This window comes from Xylocopa sonorina, chromosome 15, assembly GCF_050948175.1.
Source record: "Xylocopa sonorina isolate GNS202 chromosome 15, iyXylSono1_principal, whole genome shotgun sequence".
Lineage (NCBI taxonomy): Eukaryota > Metazoa > Arthropoda > Insecta > Hymenoptera > Apidae > Xylocopa > Xylocopa sonorina.
In genome coordinates this window covers 6,629,194-6,648,579 of record NC_135207.1, presented here as the reverse complement: position 1 = coordinate 6,648,579, position 19,386 = coordinate 6,629,194, and the positions used below count along the sequence as shown (strand labels likewise).

The 19,386-nt window shown below is 41.0% G+C and overlaps 3 protein-coding genes across 4 annotated transcripts; 2 read left to right on the top strand and 1 right to left on the bottom strand.

Annotated features, from left to right (window-relative positions):
* The first annotated feature begins 238 nt into the window (after positions 1-238).
* Positions 239-3,657, top strand: LOC143430831 (uncharacterized). The gene is made up of 7 exons (XM_076907266.1): positions 239-492; positions 933-1,135; positions 1,204-1,499; positions 1,583-1,779; positions 1,864-1,924; positions 2,005-2,191; positions 2,293-3,657. The coding sequence occupies exons 2-7, from the start codon at positions 987-989 to the stop codon at positions 3,383-3,385; spliced, it is 1,983 nt and encodes a 660-aa protein (XP_076763381.1). The 5' UTR covers positions 239-492; positions 933-986; the 3' UTR covers positions 3,386-3,657.
* Positions 3,658-8,583: 4,926 nt separating this feature from the next.
* On the top strand, positions 8,584-13,183 carry LOC143430694 (uncharacterized). 2 transcript variants are annotated; one of them, XM_076907074.1, is made up of 9 exons: positions 8,584-8,845; positions 9,360-9,496; positions 9,617-9,748; positions 9,880-9,960; positions 10,178-10,405; positions 10,623-10,826; positions 10,893-11,087; positions 11,292-12,481; positions 12,556-13,183. In XM_076907074.1, the coding sequence occupies exons 2-9, from the start codon at positions 9,476-9,478 to the stop codon at positions 13,139-13,141; spliced, it is 2,637 nt and encodes an 878-aa protein (XP_076763189.1). In that variant the 5' UTR covers positions 8,584-8,845; positions 9,360-9,475; the 3' UTR covers positions 13,142-13,183. The 2 variants fall into 2 exon arrangements, with proteins under 2 accessions (XP_076763189.1, XP_076763190.1); XM_076907075.1 differs by having other exon boundaries at positions 8,739-8,845; positions 9,363-9,496.
* A 3,296-nt stretch (positions 13,184-16,479) lies between these two features.
* Positions 16,480-19,036, bottom strand: LOC143430716 (Golgi resident protein GCP60). The gene is made up of 4 exons (XM_076907103.1): positions 18,702-19,036; positions 17,162-18,225; positions 17,025-17,084; positions 16,480-16,920 (listed from the first exon to the last, which is right to left on the bottom strand). The coding sequence occupies exons 1-4, from the start codon at positions 18,877-18,879 to the stop codon at positions 16,819-16,821; spliced, it is 1,404 nt and encodes a 467-aa protein (XP_076763218.1). The 5' UTR covers positions 18,880-19,036; the 3' UTR covers positions 16,480-16,818.
* Between the last annotated feature and the right edge of the window lie 350 nt (positions 19,037-19,386).

The window sequence follows — 19,386 nt, the reverse complement described above, 5'->3', positions numbered from 1 at the left end:
GTTCGCGGAAGAAGATCCAGCGCAGCCTTTATGATAGGCGTTAAATCGTGGCGTCACCTGGAAGCACCTTCCCTTTGTTCACCTCTGTCGTTCTCTTCGAGCGAACGCGGACCCGATAGCTACGCGAAACCCCGTACGCAGTCACGCGCATTTCGTAACACCTTCTTGGTACTGGTGATCAAGTATAGCCTGTTCGGTGGTTTGGCGTGGCGTTACTGCTACGAGGACAGGAAAAAGAACGAGAGGAAGGAAACGGTGCGTGCGAGCTCCGTCGGCAGAATGGGCACTGGGATCTCATAGCAAAATGCCAATCGGCTTAGACCTTCGTGCACGGATCAGAGGAACGGACAAATAAGTGGACGGACGAGCGAGCGACGGAAAAAACCTACGGAGTAGACGGCACCGAGAGACCAAGAGAGAAGAGTATATCGCAATAGTTCTGTCCCGTTCGACGGTGGAACGATGAAAGCGATAAATTCGTGCACGTAATGGGTAAGTAGTGTGAATCCTGTCGCGGGGCTTATTAAATTAGCACTGCGTGATTTAATCGCGGCTCGCAGTGTCGATTTGACAGCTACGCGATAGAGTTACTACTTATCGATTTTCATTCACGTCCGCTTCATGGAAATCAGTTTCTGGTGCTCCTAATGTTTATATGTCATCGCGTGGATCGGTCGTTGCTTTTTAGATGGCTCGAAGGTCATCGCTTGGGAATACTGCCAAGTATTTTAGGTTATGTTTATTATGTCACCTTAATTAGTGCGCTGTGTTTTATGATGGTTCTTCCGTACTTTTCAATTATTACACGGGTAACGAAATTATTTCATTTATCTCTCTCTTCCTTTCAAACGATTACACGATTTCGTAAATGTGACGTGTTTCCCTGTTGATGATATCATTCGAATCACGCATGCCGTCGTTTTTTTTGCCAGTGAAAGATCGAGAAATGGTAATAATATAACGGTGTGCGAGAGAACAAGAGAAATATGTACGGTGCTGTGCGCGAAGAGGTTTCAGAAAGCTGGTTGCACACGTACGATCTGAGCAGTACAATGATTCCTAATGTCAGCTCTCCGTTAAACGACGAGGAACACTTCTGTAAGCTCATCTTGTACAAAGAGATAGAAGATTCTGGGTAAGAGTCACGTTTTTTTCTCTTTTCGTTTAGACCCTGGACCCACGTTCTTTTTCTTTCTTTTCCAGAGTGCGAATATGGGATATCGTCATATTGATACCGAACCTCCTATTCCTTTTGTTTATCGCAGTCAGATTTAATAGAGCACGGCTTAAATTGCGAGCAACGAGCAGTCCAATATTTTTAGCATTCTACGGACTTGTCATTTGTAACGTAGTAATATCGGTGATAAGATGTATCGTTTCGATGACTGTAAATGCAGCGGCCACTGTCGGCGGCAAAGCGGATAAAGTATTGTGGGTGACAGTGAGATTTTTCCTGTTATCCACGGAGATGAGCGTGGTTATATTCGGTTTGGCGTTTGGTGAGATTGCTTTAAATTAGTCGGTTGTCTTTTACAATTAAAATTAAATACTCGTAAACGTGTAATATTCGTTTTGTTTTTAGGACATTTGGATAGTCGCTCGAGCATTCGTAGGGTATTACTCGCCACTTCATTGATAGCATTGGCTTTTACCATAACCCAAGGAACCTTGGAGCTGGTTTTACCAGACGATACATTCCATATTCCCAGTAAAGATTTCTACGTGTTTGGTCATGGAGGAATGATGTTTTGGTTTTGCAGCAGTCTTGTTTTCACAATGGTAAATTTACTCGAACGCAACGAATGGACTGAAAATCATGGTAGCGTAAAAGCGCAACCATCGTTTATTTCTATCTTGTTCCAGATATATCTTTTTATATTGATACTGCCGTGGACACGGTTGCGAGACCGTTTAACCCTTCCAAGTATGTTTAAATACATATATACTATACTAATCGGCTTTACATCGAGTCTATATCTTACAGTACACCTTCTTCTGTTGTAGCAAGGAAAAGTTTTTATATTTACGCTGGTACATTAGCCACGCTAGATCTAGTACAATCAATTGGCGCAGGCTTTTTAAATTATACGCAAAATCCCATAGGATTATGTATCGTGGATTTTACTGCAGCAGTCTACTTAACTCTTTTCACACCATTGGTTTATCACACATTCCTCTCCGAATTCTTCGGGTAAGTTGCTATTAAATTTAAAGCAAACTTAATCTCGATGGTAATTGAGAATCTGTACAGATAAAACCATGGACAAAAACAGACAAGAAATTTTGTTCCAGGGTTTCGCAACCGTCGATAATGTTCTCGTACAAAGCACAAGTAGACGATGCAATGGACGAAGATACGGTGTCGCTGCCTCATCAACAGAGCTTTTCCTCGTTAAAAACAGACAGCGATTACATTTACCAGGTCCATACTCCATCTATTTACATGCCCCTGTACGACTCGCAAACATCAAAATCATCCCCCTCGAAACACAAAAGCTCCCAACACTCCTTAGCATCCGCCAAAGACTCTAAACATGGTAGCGAACCCACCTACGGTTCGCCGATCGCGTTATATAAATCCACATCCGGCATCAAAAGCTTTGCTAGACATCCGAACGTGGAGAAAGCCGCATCCGGCCTTCAGAACTATCCCTTAACGAAATCGGACAATTTCATCGACTCGAAAACGAGCACACCCGATCTGAGATTCCCACAGACCGTTTGGAAAAGTAAATCTACGTCGCACTTCAAGTACGGAGGACCCAGTAGCGTTTCGAATTTGCTATTCTCACCAAACACCGCTAGTAACTTCCTCTACAAGCCCGGAGGGAACAACAGCAACGCTAACCTGTTCTCTCTGACAAGAAAGAGCAGTTTGGAGCACGAGCGGAAATGGTCGGAAGGAAACGTATCTGCTCAGTTTGTCGAGATTCCACCGTTAGAGAACACGTTGCAATCCATTCTGGATAACAGCGTCAATGATTCAGAGGTGAAACTTAACACGCCTGACCAAGAGGCTTCGATAAGAGACAGCAGCGTTGCACAATGTTCCCAGGCCGGGGATAAAGGATCGAGTTCTTTGAAACTCCAATACCCGGATACCGAACTGACCGAACTTGACGTTGAAGAGACGTTGTCTGATTCTCCGGACTCTTCGAATGTCACTCAGCAATTGTTATTCAAACCTGCTTCGTTAGCGAGCGAAGAAACGTTCAGCGAACGAAATAGGAGAGACACGAAGAAAAAGGAGTCCGGTGGATTGAGCGATTACTTATTGTCTCTGACAAGTTCGGCCGCTCAAAAAGTCAAGGGAAAGACCGAAGAAGATCCTAGTCCCTCCCCATCCCGTCAACCTAAATCTTATACGCAGACTGAGTCGTTGTAAATATTTCGTTGTAGCAAAAGTATAGATGGTTTACACTTTAAGTCACTAGATGTAGTTTGTATATAAGTGGACGTCAACTTTTTAAATCTGTTTTTATTAATTAGAACCGTGAATGAGGTATCGTTTTTGGGTATGACCAAATTACGATACGCGTTTGTTAAATAACTATGTTAGATGTATCATAGTGTAAAATAGAGGAAGCGCACAAGCTGCTTTATTATCTGTATATATACAGCATGTCTAGATTTAATTAAACTCATTAATGTAGCCGATGCACTTGGTTTTATTTATTTACACTAACTTTGGCAGTGGAATACGCTAACGTTTTCGTTCATGATTTTGTCGCAACCAATATGTTCCTCACACCAAACACCAGCATTCGCTTATTTTCACCTTTGAAACATCACAGAGGAAAAAGAAACAAAAAAAAAAAAAAAAAAAAAAAAAAAAAAACAGAAAAAAAATAGAACGAACAGCAGGAAGAGGTGGATGATTCTCTCGCAATCAGCTTAATCCTAAAAATATCCACGATCCCTACACATTGTATGTACGCAAGTAGCAACCGAGATTTTTGCTTCGTAATGCCTTAACAAATGAAACTTAATTTATATCGCAGAAATGCACACACGAATCTAAACTAAAAGTTCTGTTGGATAAAATTTCACCTGTATTCTCACACGTTTGTTAAAAAGTGCAACGAGAACTGTTTCTTTTGTTCACAGAACCACAGTGTCTACGACTCGACGCAATTTGATACGAACTCAACGCCAGTGAATCCACTTTACGCGGCGTCCCTGCAGAGTCCCGACAGTATAACCGGTTATAGTATAGACAGCCAAGAAGGTCAAACCCAAGCAAACGGTTATCAACAATGAACAAGCTGATCCTGTTCCGTACAATCGACGATTGAATCTCACCCAAAGAAAGAGTGAAACATTTCGTGAAATCCACTGGATACGTGTTCCAATCGTTCGAAATCTCCCCTCTGAAGAACGGAACCAGAGAAGAACACGGGAAGAAATCTAGTCGCTCTGATCATCATCTTTGTGTATTTTTCTTTTTACTAGGATACCGTACTTAACGAGAGGATTTATTTATTTAGAGAAAACGCTAGACGATGTTCAAAGAAGGATTTCATCGAATTGAATTTAACTTCTCGACTACTTGCTTATCGTTTCTCCGTCCTTTTCACCAAAGACAGGCCTCCCCGGGCCTCTCACGAATCTCGCGGAAGAACGTCCCTCGCTATTTTCCTACTTTTGCAATTAAGGAAGCATTTTACGGACGACGAGCATATGGACAATATAGAGGAAGAATCGTATAATCTAAGCTAGGATTTAAGGGGAAACTCTTACCGACGCTCCGCTGGATATAACTATTTACGGAAGACTCCATCCATCGTGTAATGTGTATATACACCCTGTACTCTAGTGTAAAGGATCGTGCTATTTATATACTAATATATTATAATATATTACCGTGCATAACGTTATGTACGCATATATGTATATACACGCCAAGTATATATAAATATACACATAACGTTATCTTTCTCTCTCTCTCTCTCTCTCTCTCTCTCTCTCTCTCTCTCTCTCTCTCTCTCTCTCTCTCTCTCTCTCTCTCTCTCTCTCTCTCTCTCTCTCTCTCTCTCTCTCTCGATATTATGTATGTCCGTACCCGTGAACGTGTGTTAGGTTCTACCAGGAGCCACGACTAAATTCGTCGAACCTTTTTTATTTTAATTTGCTAACGCAATGGAATTCAGTGTAATCAATCAATTCCAATGAATGAAAATCGTGAACAAAATACGAGCCAACAAGATTTTTCTACCGTTTGTAAATGTTTTTTAACCCAGGATCCGTGACGGAAAAAATCCTAAAATCGTTTAGCAATACACTACACTTGAACATATAATGTATTTTATAACGTTCGGATCCGTGACGGATTCGTGTAAATACCGCGTCAATTGCAGCGTCGATTCACTCACACATTAAGTAATTCAAACATTAAGTCGTTCTCTATTGTATACTTTTATCAGGGCGTTCTATTCAAATTCTGTCTGACGATCGTGATCAGGCACCTTTTCTAATTGTCAGACGGGATCGCGAAAGGCAATACTTTGGATCGCGTAACACGATTATTATATTTAATGAAAATAAAAGTATGTACATTTCAATGGACTCTCGAAGAACGTTTCCTGTTTTCTGTTTTCTCTATTCCTCGCGAGCCTTTCCGTGGATGACGCATCCTGTGCGTGATCGTGATCAAATCTATCTAATGAAATTTACTTTGGTTACTATCTCTGGAGATGATACAATAACGTTTTGCAAACTTTCTAATTTAAAGAATGGTATGCTTTCTAAACAACAAATTTTAATATAAATTTTCGTTACTTGAATTTTGATTTGAAATTTAAAAATAAACAAAAGGATATGAGAATGCATTGTAATAATGTTGAAGAGCGACTGGGGAGGATAGATTTCAGCCACTTAAATTTTCGCTACGATAGGGTCGCGGCTATAAATACAAAGTGCATACATGCGCATTATTCGCGCTCCAACTTGCACCACCTTTTCATGGACAAGGCTAACGGGGGCTAACCGGGCGTACGATTAGTCACAGTAGACTGATCCATTGGCCCTTTCCGTTCAAACGAGCCCCGTTGCACAATATCAGAGGTGTGCCAGTCTTTTTCTTTTATCTTTTATCTGACCCGCCGCAGGAGTGCATCACAGGAGTTGTTTACAAAAAATGGGGATACAGGAACGTACAAGTATTTTTCAAATACCCTGATCATGTAAATGATATTCTGTTTTTCAATGAGCCCACGGGATACGTAGTTATCTTTACGAGGAACATCTTACGAGCGAAGAATTTGCTACGTAAATGAGTTCTTGACCAAGCAGAGGCGCGTTATCGAGATCGAGTAGTGGCAGCCTTCTCACCTAATGATACACCGGCCTAATTAAATCTTGCCTGATTTTAATCAACCCCCGCACTACGTGACGAACAGTTTAGACAATGTTCCCGGCAGCTAAATAAAAGGATATTGACCTAAATACACCGGCTTTCACCGCTAGATTAAATCTTTTCTTCCCTTTCGCCTTTCGAAAATTCAATTCGAGAACGAATTTGCAAGACAAGGATTATTGGGTTCAGAGGATCGTTGATGGTCCTGTGACGTATTCAGAAACCTTGATACCGATCGCTGTACATTCGAGGATTCGAGCTATAGAGAAAATGCGGTTTTGGCTGGAATCCAAAAAATGGGACGTCGCGTCGCGTCGCGTCGCGTCGCGTCGCGTCGCTTCAAGTACTTTGATTCCATGAAAATATTCCGATTTCCGAAAGCGAGGAATCCTATTTATTTATGGCAAAGCAGAAGAAAGGGGAAACATTGCTTCTTTCCTCTAATATTCTTTTACGAAGAGTCAGATTGTACAGGACTATTCTTCGATGCCAGAAAACTATGGAATTTACGTAATTATTTGGACACAATTATCGTAAAGTTCCTCATTAAGGATTCAAGACAGATCGAGCTGTGAATCATCATCAGGAAACTAAGTTGTATATACTGTTTTCCAACTCAACTCGATTCTCTGGAGCTCGCCCGTGGAGTCTGGGGTTGTTTCTTACGCCGGCTAAACGGCGCCCGAAGACCTACTTCCCGTCGTTCAAGGGTATTCCGACCGTTAAATAAGAAAGCCAGGGGCGCGCGTTGCGTTCGTCTCTCAACCCCCTCATCGAACATTTAACATTGAAAATATTCAGAGAAACGGTCAAACACATTGGGAAATGGAAAAAAGTGTTTTAGTCCCGTAGGGAAGAGGATTTCGACACTGGGATACAGTTTCGGATACATGCGCGCTCGCACGACTGCCATCATCTCAAATTGCAATCAATAGATAGTCGACGAGACGGCGCCGAAACGTGCCTTAATCCGACCGTGGCCACAATACGAATAAGGGGTGGCCGAAAAGTCACGCGTCACCGTTTCAATTCTTCATATATAATAATATTAGATAGATAAGTAGTAGTAACCGTATCTAGTCAGACACTGGTGTTCCGTTTACACAGTGACATCGATGCCTTGACTGACAATCTATCAGAAAGTATAGATGCGATTTTAATTAAAAAATTTGTTTCTCTCTCAGATTCATAGAGGCTGACGACTTTTTAAACATATCGTTCCGCTGCCGTGGCCTTTATGAATTCATTTCGAATCATAAAGGGTGAGTCTCGAGGCGAGCCGCGAAAAATGAGATTTAGCCTCGGGTGCTTTGAAATTGTTTTGAAAAGCGTCAGCACGCGACCCGTAATTTTCGTCGTGCCCCTTTAATTATTTCGATAAACAGCTGCTCCCTCGTGCGGAACGCTATCCAATAGGTGGAAACGTAATTATCGGAAAACGAAGAGATTTAAATATTCTCACCGGAATTTCTTTCGTCTTTTAATGGAAGAATATTTTAGACACGTCTGATCGATATGTATCTATTATCGAATAATTTCATCTTCTTACGAAATAATAATAGTTAAACGAATAACTTTTTTTTTTACTTTCAAAACCAGCTAACAACTTGTTGAGAAGAACACTACCTAAATTACGCATCGAATTAAAAGTTTTCCGGGGTTAAACTTTCTCCTGCTGTCAGCAGTTTCGATCTACCAGCCCCATAATTACCACCTTTCACTCCCTTCATTCTCTCCCCTTCCTACCCTAGCCACCCTCGTTTTAACACCCTGTAATACCTGCAAACATCGAACCACCAAAGTCCAACTGTTCATTCGGAATACTAAATTTCCTCCAATCTTTAAATTCATAAAACATTTTTCTTCAACATTATTTTTTCTTGCAGGAGCGGAACATACACTCCCATTATTTCACTCCTGTACGGCTTCCAGCCAAACGAACCCCATCCAGACCGTCTCGTCGTCCTGGCGTCATAGAATGAGAGTCGAACCGAGGAGGGAAGCATCCCATCGAAATGCTACAATACTTAAAAGATATTATACATGCCATCGCTAGCGTCGTCCTGGCGTCGTTGGATGGCAGTTGAATGGGCAAGAAGACAAAGGCGGGTCGCACTTCGGACGCAGCCGCGGGAACCCCTAAGGCGCGAAGGGCGCAAACGCCACGAGAGCGACGCCGTGGACGCCGTTCTGCCGCGGGGACGCCAGTAGAGATGCCGCGTCCGCGAGCACCGTGTATCGTCGACGGTGTCAGTTTACGCAAAGGGTAGCATCGGGCTGGGTGGATCCGAGCGTCTTCGACTTCCGCTTCGACCGTTCAAAATCGTTCGTTCCCTAGTCGCCTCGAAACAAACGAACAAAAATCACTTAACCAAACGAAATTGAACAAAATATTCGAAGAAGATCAAGGATTAACCGGAATAGTGAAATGAGATACGAGGATGTTAGACAGGATATCCGAGGAGAATCCAACGACGCGAGGAGAGAAATGTACGATAAGTAGACACCTTTCCACGCGTCCCTTCTTTCCAACACTCTCGACGAGCGATCGATTTTATTCCTCTTTACGGAATAAAATACGTACGGCTTTGTACGTGTGTAACAGCAAGGCAAACATCGTTATCACGACGGACGGTTCGTTACTTTCTTTTTTTTTCTGGTTTTTTTTTTTTTTTTTTTTTTTTTCTTCGGACACGTCGAAAGTATTCCTCTGCGTTCCTCTGTTGTTTGAGAGAACGGATTGTACATAGGGGATGGGAAATTAGAGTAGGTCTCCTACGAGTGGTTTTGATCTAAATCGATCGAAATGGTCGGGCGATCCGACTCGAGGGAGTAATTAGGTATATATGTGCACGGAAACTGCTCGTGGGATTAAAAGGCGGGAACGACGGTGCTCGAGGGAAACGTACTTAGGAAACTGTTAATTTTTAAGCGAATCAGTTGTTGGAAGGAGTGGATTCTCGAGCAGCAGAATGCAACGAGGTGAATAATGAAATTTTTACAGCAGAAAGACCAGTAACGAAGGAGTGAAGGAGAGGGGGGAGTACTTGTGAAATGAAAAGATTTCGAGGTCTGATCTAAGAACACGTTCGAAAGTGTCCCGGCACTACTGTTTCAACGATGAATCGAGGAAACGAGGAGGTACGTGGAGTGAATGAATTCTAAAATAATTCTATTCGGGAATGAGATAATCGTGAATATCTTGCTCAATTGTGTTCTAATCATGGAACCGAATTATCTGAACTAATAATATCTCTGTAGCAGCGACCAGTTTCCCAAACCCTTTGCGGGGCATTGCAAAAAGAACCGATTTGCAAATGTTTGGTGTTGTCCGTGTTAATATACGGATGTCTTGCCGCAGTGACGTGGTGTAGATGCGCGAATGTCACCAAGGTACGTTACTTTCGTTGCTCGTTACGGGAACTCTGTCCGGTTAGGAAAAGCTAAATCGCCTTCTACTCGATTCATTTCACTATCCGTTCAGAGGAGAAAGAAAGGATTTCTTGAGTAGCAATTGTTCGTAGGTCATAATCAGTTCCTCGAGATACTCAATTAAAAGCACGAGACACGTGTCTCCCTGTGACGACGGCTACATTTACATCCCCGTGAGTATAAGCAAAGGAAACGGAAGTTGACTCTAACATCAACGTTCGCAACAACGCATCAATCGATCGATCGATCGAACCCCATATATAAATAAACAAATAGACATATTCTCTAGCAATAATATAAATGTATACATATAGCGAACAGTTTGAATTTCAAATACTTTTTTCCAGGTAGAATGCGACTGATTTGGAAAAAATGTTGGTTTCTTTCCAGGTGGCGTTCATCGGGATACTGTACCTGGTCTACCTGGTGGAGTGTTACCATTCACCGATCAGAATCGACCTGCTGCACGCGGAGAGCCAGGACAGCGTACTATCCAAGATCTCGCAGCTTAAATCGGCGCAACCTACCATCTGGTGGAAGGCTGTTTCCTACCATTACGTGCGACGTAAACGACAAATAACCCGGTACAGAAACGGGGACAATTACACGACGACGCAGGTAACGCATAGCGCGCAACGTGCAACGCATATCTCGTAATCCAGACGAAGGGAAATCGCGGGATGGTAAATCGTTGATACGCTTCGCGCGAGCTTCACCGTTCTGCGAGGACAGATGGACAGATGGATAGTATTTATTTAGTATTTAATTATAGCCGATCAATGGTCCATCTATCCTCCGTTCATGCCGTTTAGCGACAAATCCTGATCACTTCCAGGTGTACTACGAGAGGGTAAACACACACGCAGCCACGTCTTTTTATTACTACGACTACTGTGGAGTCAAGGATATCAGCAAGGATCTGATCCTCGATCCTAAAGTGCCGATCACCAAGATCAACCTGAACAAAGGGTTCGCTTTCTCGAATATGAGATCGGCGACGGAGTTCGAGGAGGCCAGATCGAGGTTCTTCGCGGAGCAAGTACGATCATTTAATTTCATTGATTTATGTGAACGTTCTACGAATGGGATACTGTATCGTTTAAAGGAGCTGAGGGACGACTATATGGAGATGAGGGAAGGTCTAGACCTCGGATACAATCCGAATCCTACGACCCTGATAGCTGTTCTTGGTAATCCTTGGTTCACCAATCGCTTCATCTACTGGTGCCTGAGCGTGTTGTTACTCAGCTGGCCTTTGAGAATGATCATCGAGTACAAAACACAATACGCTGACTATCAGGTAAAAAGAATCGATATCGTACGATACAATTGAATCTCCTCTAACAAGAAGAACGTGTAACTTCTATTTATCGAGTAAATAAAGGTTGTTTGCCTAAAAATAAATTGCAGTGAAAATGGTTGCAACCGATGTACGAACAAGAATAATTGGCTATGAAATATAAAACATTGATCAAAATCACAGGGACGATTTCAATAAATTCAGATCACTAAACTCTTCGGAATTAACTACGATACGGCCAGCGGAAGCGAGCCGATCCAAGCGTCCATGAGCCAGCAGACCATCAACCAGCCGGGCTCGTATATGCTGGCACCCAGCTACAGCGAGGCCCTGCTGATGGACCCGGTGCCCAGCGACCAACGAACATCCGATCAACAAGATACGAGCACTATGGAAATGGTGCCAAGTTACTCGGAAGCTTTGCTCTACCAGCGGGCAGACCAAAGCTACCTCGCGAACCAGGAAACGTCGCGCGAGTGCTCCTGTCCTTGCCACGTCGCTTCCTCTAATCTCGAGATAAACGTGGACGACGAAGAAGAAAAGAGTGAACGATCGATCGAAACGGCCATCGAGATGCGCGTTGCCCCGAGGTGCACGTTGATCAACGAATCAGAGACAGGAAAATGCGGAAGTTGTGGGAAATTCTTGGTCGAGGCACAATTGGAGAACCTCGAAATGTCGAGAGACGAGTCTGGCATGGGAAATGCTGGGAGCAGTTCCGCAGCCGAGATTCAGAATAGCAGAAAATGTGAGAGGAGCAACGGGATACCACGGGATATGTCCGAACCGAATCTTAGGTCCAGGTCGGAACTACTCGAGACTGACACGAAGTTTCTCAGATTGAACGGGCAGAGTCTGAGGAATATCCTTGAGAGCGAGCAGGAGGAAGAGTTTGGCTCTTCTATCGATGATAGAACCGAAGAGAGTAATCGGTTCTCGGTGTGCTCCCTCGACGAGGTCACCGCTAGATCGAAAATCGCCGTGGATCCTAGCAAAGGCGCGATACCAAAGATAATTGCCAGCAGAAGCAGAGTAATCGCGAATCCTATGCCGAGCGAGGGTTGCCAATTGACAGACTCGAGAAAGTACTTTTGTCTGAAATCGATTCTGAAACAGAATAAACGAAGATACACTCTGATCACCGCGGGAGAGCTACAGAGTTTGTCCGATAGGGAAGAGGAGAATGCAAAGAGACGTTTCGCGAATCGATCCTCGTATCACGAGGGTTGCACTCCGATCTGTGTCTCGACGAACGATGCCGAAGAAGGGCCGAGTCTATTTTCACGATCGAGGGAGAGTTTGGATGGAATATTAGGGAGAAGAAAGAAACAGATTTTGGAAAATATATCCATAGATAAGGACGAGGATGCGGGCACGAAACGCGAGAACACCAGGTAAGTTTCTCTATTTCGAAAAGTTTAGCAAACAGAGCGGAGGATAGTTTAGATGAGAGAATTTTTCCGCACAGAACTCTAATCTTCGCGAGTCCGATACAAGAAGTCTGCCCTGGGGACCCCTTCGGAGGTAAGGACATGATCCGAACGCGGCAGGAAGTCGATTCCATTCCCACGGAAGAAACGGCGAGTAACACCGTCCTGACCCAACTGGGTCGATCTCTAACCTGCGACCGGAAATCGTCCCGACGTCGACAAGACATCCGAAAGCAACGCTACTCGGACATTACTCAACCTTCCTCCTTCACTTGTTCGTCCGACCGTCAACACCCTTATCCGTACGCCTTCTCAGCGTCCACGGACGCCGTTTGGGCGCAACATCATGGGACATCGTTCCCACCCTACGAGGGATCGATTTCTGGTGTTAGTTTGCGCGATGATAAACCCATCGACCAACCGAGAGTTTCCCCTGAGAACGTTCCCGGAACGGTTCCAGTGCTTCGAAACAAGCCGGAACTGACCCGTTCCTTGACGGAAAGACGAGCGAAGCCAGTTATAAGAGACGTAAATTTCCGTCGGAGCTTCACGGGAACGGTGGACGATTACAGAAGAACGGAGAGCAACAAGTGGGCGAATTTGAATATGGAATCGTCGTTGTAACGAAGGGAGATCAGATTATTATTGTATATATCCGTCCTGCCACTTTTCCTGCCGCCTTTGCTTCGAGACTAGGAGATCGAGTCGATTTTTTTGGACGGAGGATAATGGTTGCAGTGTAGGCTTTCAACACATTGACTGCTTTCAACGAGATATTACATAGAGAATATAATATTACCGTTTAAATACTTTGATACTATGTATACGTCGTCGATAATTAGACCGCAGGCGTTTATGCGAATTAATATTTTTCTAAATTTCATTTTAAAAAACTCAACCAAAACGGATACTTGTTTCATCTTGTATATTGTATTTTAGATATCTTTTTGCACGTTTCAATCTCCCACGCGTGCATAAACGTCTACAGTCCTACTACTACGTCACGTCTGATTATTATTCTCTTTGTATCAGAAGACTTAAAGTATCGATTATCTTCATTCCAAGTTGTTCAAAAATTCTCTACGTTAAAGTGTTTCGGCTGATAGAGTTGATAGAGCGACAAGATCGTAATCTTACAAATGAAAAGTTTAAACAAACAACATAACTCACTGAAATAGTTAAAAAATAAAAGGGAACAACGCAGAAATTAAAACAACGAATGAAATAGCTGTTCTACTTCTCATTGAAAACGATGGCGAGCACTTTCAATATCTTCTGGCCAAAAAAATTTTCAAACTTTCCTATTTCGATCGATAGCTACTGTAAATCAAGTACCATCAAGTTTACAACAAAATTTATCAGGCACCCTGTATGACATATAATGCTATAAAAAGTGTCCAGCAAATCGCAATTGCGTACATCGTAAAATGAAAGAGGGTTCGTCTTGATCACGTTCTATCGTCCGAGAGCTTTCGAGTTCTTGGGAAGCACCGTTTACAGCAAAACGTTCGCTCAAACGTGAAGCAAAGAGAATTCACGCGTAGATTTTACTAAAAAAAAAAAAAAAAAAAGAAAAAAAAAAAAACAAAAACGATCGAAAGTCTTTGCTTCTCCGTGCGTATAGAAATACCAAGTAAAGTATATTATTATATTATTATAAGTATATTATATACATATACATATATTTTTGTCTACATGTTTGCTCGCAACTGAGAGGAATTAGGTTCCTCGACGTTTTCATCGAGATCTTTATATACAATATATGTATATATACTGTTGTAATACGGCGAGGAAATAAGAAAACGCACCGTTAATGCTTTTAGGATGATATTTTTCGTATTATACTCGGATAATGTGTATCGATGCCAACTGCTAATCGTGATAATCATTGATAGCGATCATTAAATTATAATTGTGGTATAATTAAGGTTAAAGTTCAAGAAGAGAAGGTTTTTTCCCGAGTACGAAGGTATATAAATCATAAGAGAATATATTTTAGTCTATATAGATGAAATAATTGATTAGACATTCGATACATAGAAAGTATAAATGCATAGAAAGGTAAAAACAAATGAAGTATCTTAACTATACCATGATCATTTTTATCTATCGTAAGAATTGTGGAATATATCTGTATATTCATGTGTATACATGTGCATGTGCGTGTATGTGTAATTTGACATGAATATTCGTCGTTGACGAGGAGCAACATTATAAGTGCTACGATGTCAACCCATTCGATTTAATTCTGTTTATTGGCATAAATGAAATTAGGTAGGAAAATGGACGAAGGATATTATCGTTCGACTGAGTTTTCACGAACGTTTATTTCTCGAAAAAGCATCTATTCGAATGGATTGAAGTTTATTATATGCGTCGTAAGTGTACGTACCTGCAGTTCGAAGACGATTGATACCAGCTAAATACCTCACTGCGTCCTCTGTTCAACAATTTTGGTTGACAAATGGCTGCGAAAATGCGACAAAATTCTTCCCGTGGCTGGTCAACTCTCGTCCAGTCAGTTAGATCTTCCAGAAATTTGGAAAAACTTAAAACCGTAAAAATAGATTCGCATTCGTATCCGAAGCACACCGACGCGATTGAAAATTAAGCACGTATAGAGCGCATATATGTAGTTGCAACTTGTTGAATGACGAGCGACGAAACATGTGATAACAGAATTCGACACTCGCGATGTATAAGTGTTAAGATGTCTCAGGATAATGCGCGTGATTACATTTTAAGTTGAACGCGAACAATGTACGACAAATTTTCTACTTCACCAGCGAACGATAGTATATATTCGACGAACAGATTCAACCGATACGAACCGCGAAACAGTACTGATGGAGGTAACAACGTACGTCATGCAGCAACTACATACGAAATATTTGCAAAACGAATTCTATTTTCTTCCAGTTTCGTTCAATGAAAATTCATTATAAATCGAATTATTAATTAATAACGAATTACATAAATCACATAGTGATCAGAAGGATGAACAATTTGATTAAATAGGAGATACATTTGGCTAGCATTCCAAATTGAAAACGGCCGCTCCAACGAATCAATAGAGCCTTCGTTTGAAAAATTCATCGACATAATAATAGATAATTTCGTAGAAACAAATTTAATCTAGCCTTTAAGTAATCGACGATTGTCCACGTAAAACGCGTAAGTAGAAACTAATTTATCTGAATTCGAACAATCGAACAGTAGTCTGTTCGTCCATGAACGCGATTCAAATTCTAAAATTAAAAAATAGAAAAGTATGGAAATATATTTGGCTATGGCGAAAGGGATTGCACTGATTGTTGCTTAACGTCCATAGAAATTAGTTATACATCGTGGTGTAATTATAAAGCCACGACGTGTAACGAAATTCTCGTTGCCGTGCAATATTTAAGAACGACCCGTAAGAATACCCTATGCCGTCTCATACAAGTGCTCTTCTAAATAAAAAAACATTATTAATATACGACGAATTGTCTATATTATTGCGCGATAATTGGAAACGCGTATATGCAATTACGTACATGCATAATTCGTTTGCATAAAAAAGCCTGTAATTGTATACTGCTGCGTATATAACTATTATTACGATTATTATTAACGATTATATATAAATCATTTCTGTAAAAGGAGGAAACGAAAAAAGCTAATGATACGGTTATAGTACAATAAACGTTGATACCAAAAAGAATGCGTACATGTTTAGAAATTACGAGGAAAAGTGAGAACGAACACTGAAATATTTTGATTTCAATGTATTTTTCTAAAACGTGAGATAGAGTGTTAATAAAAGTATAAGATACAGACGCACATGAATTTAATGAGATAATAACGAAAGCAGACTAAAATCTTTACCACAAGAAGAAAACAATAATTATGCGCTAGAATCGAGTATGACATTAATGTATCGGATTCTTAAAATAATCTTTCATGATGCACGATGTATTGTTGTTGTTTACTGATGTTTATACATTTCGTTTCTTTAATTTTGCTTAATTCGTTATAAACATCCATTAATGGGGGAAAGGGAACGATAGGAACCATTTTTCTTTTCAAGTTGTGCCCATTTTGCTTGCCATATTAAACAATAAAGTGTCTTTACATAACTATAATAAGTATATTTCGTTTTGTTTCTTGCGAACACTTGGCTTGCTTTTTTATACGAACAGAAATAAGATATAGGATTCTTCATTTAGTTGGACTAGCAAATATCGGCAGACCATTGCATTGGGCTAGTTCTCAACGATTGTACGGTCAGTGAATCGCGGTGACTTTTCTTCTTAGTAAAGCTATTGTTCCACGTAGCCATTTTGTGTGTAATAGACTCGGTAATAAAGCGTTTTACTTCGCCAGAGTGAATATGAATTGTCGAACTTAAGAAGGTACACGCCCTGTAATAAACAAATACATAAGATTAGCATTACGCTACGAGTATTAACGTGACAAAGTATCAAAATTTTGTTCGAAAGATACATAAATTATACAATTTATTTACCTGCCCTGGATATCTATGACTTCCAGCGTAGATTTCATCTTGCGAATCTCTCCTATATATCTATAAAAATATTGTATAGATCTTATAAAAATATTGTTCGTTAAGTCGCGAGTTAAAAGTCTGAATAATATACTTACAGGTACCACCACGCTTACAGGCGGTGGTAATGGTTTGTAATCAGACTGAATAGTTCCATTCGTTACTCCACTTTCTAAATCATCTCTGGACTCGTAATCGTCATCGTCTTCGTTTTCATCCTCAGACTCGCTAATATGCACCGATACCTGATTTGTGTCTGGCTTTGACCATTCGAAGTATACTCCGAAACCAATATCGTAGCCATCCGTTGCGAATTCCCAGAACAGACAGGAGCCATCCTCGTGAGTAGGTACCCTGACAGTCACCGTCTCTCCGTGTCCGACTTTAATAACTGCATCTCCGTTTTCTCTCCTAATAGTTTCTTTGAATTCTTCCACATCTTCTCTCGTCCACATCTCCGCAGGTGCTATAGGCGGGCAACCATCGCCCATCTCGTCGGAATCTTCATCGTTTAATGCAGCTGTTTCATTTGTCTCTTTATCCTCTTCTTTCTGTGTATCCTCGACTGGGATATTATCAATTTCTGGTGTTTGCGTTTGATCTTCTATGACCAACTGATTATGTCTTAATTGTTGCATATACTGGTGATAATGTTGTTCCTGCAGCTGCCTTATTAAAACACCTTGTTGCTCTGGATTTCCAGGGTACTGTTGTTCCGCGTACATTTTGAACTGGTAATAGGTTTGTTGATTTAAGGCATCTTGAATTTGTCTCCTTTGTAATTCCTCCTTTAATCTAGCTTCTTCCTCTTTTTTCCTCTGTTTATCTAATTCCTTCAATCTCCTTTCTTCTTCCAACTTTCTTGCTTCTTCCTCCTTCTTCAACCTTAGTTTCTCATCGATATCCCTCCTTTGTGCTTCTACAACTGTCCTAAACACAGGACATAATTTATCCAACAGAATTATAAATCCTTCCATTGCCTGCTCCTTGGATATGTCTCCCAGGTTTTGCCATGCTACACGTCTGTCCCTTCCGATCACATCTAGCACACCCAAAGGTGGCGCATTCTCTGCAGTACATTTGCCGTGAGTCACTTGCTGAGTAAAAGCCACCAACTTTAGCTTGTCTTCGTAAGACAAATGAACAGCCTTACCCTCCTTCTCTACAATGGTATTATACAATTCACGTAACATTACATCAAACTATTATATCTAATACGGACCAAAGAAAATTTTGTTCCCATAAAAAAATGTTTCTTGGTCTGTACCGAACATAAAACATACATACATACATACATACATACATACATACATACATACATACATACATACATACATTTTCTGCGAAACAGTCTCTAAATTGTTTGAAAACAACTAGACGTTAAGTTAAGGGAATTCTCTTTATTATTCGTTGTGTGACTCGTACAAAATTAGGAAATTGAACAAAATGAACGTACAGTGAATATACAGTGAAGTTCTCTTGACATTTCTTACTTCAACATTTTAACATATTGCATGCGTATATGCAGTGCGATAAGGTAAGAAAACATGTGAACACGGACACGTCATATTTTGTGACACTACAGGAAAAATTGAATGGCTAGATTATTCTGGTCAACTGTCAATACGATTGGCTCACCTTTGTAGAAATTAACCGCGATTCTATACAGTTCTTTAGTCTCAAACCCCCACAGACGAGGCTCTACCCTCTTCTCGTTTTCTTTGTCATTTTCAGTTTTCGTTGATTCCTCCGCGGATATCGCCAATTTCTCGATTTTCCTCCCTACCGAGGAAATGTCACCATTGGTGCCCGCCATTTGCAATTGCACTGACACGTCAAATACTGTTGTTAGAATTGTCCTAACCTTCTATCTCTAATATTACACCGCCGCGATTCAAACATTTCCGATATTATTCGTCAAGATAATGTAACAAGAGCACGCGCCTACGGAAACGCATACTATTTTTACGATAGCGTTTGCATACGTGTTATATTAATGGCCCAAGTCTCTCTCTCTCTCTCTCTCTTTCTCTCCCTTTGGTAATTCTCTGCAGCGTAAGGCAATACGCAAAGATAACTAACTATGCTGTAAGAAAACCGTAGAAACAATTTTTTCTATTTTATTGTTTTACCATTTGAAAAAAAAAAGACTCGAGGAATTAAAAATATTTGATTTCTTTGATTCTTCCAGTTCTTACTCGGAGCGTAACGCGCGGGACATTTAAAGAAAGTAATTAGAAGGAAAGGAATAAAATAAACGTTCTTTGTTGAAAGTAAGAGAAGAAATTTATTAGGTATGCTTGTTGCAAATATATTACAAATA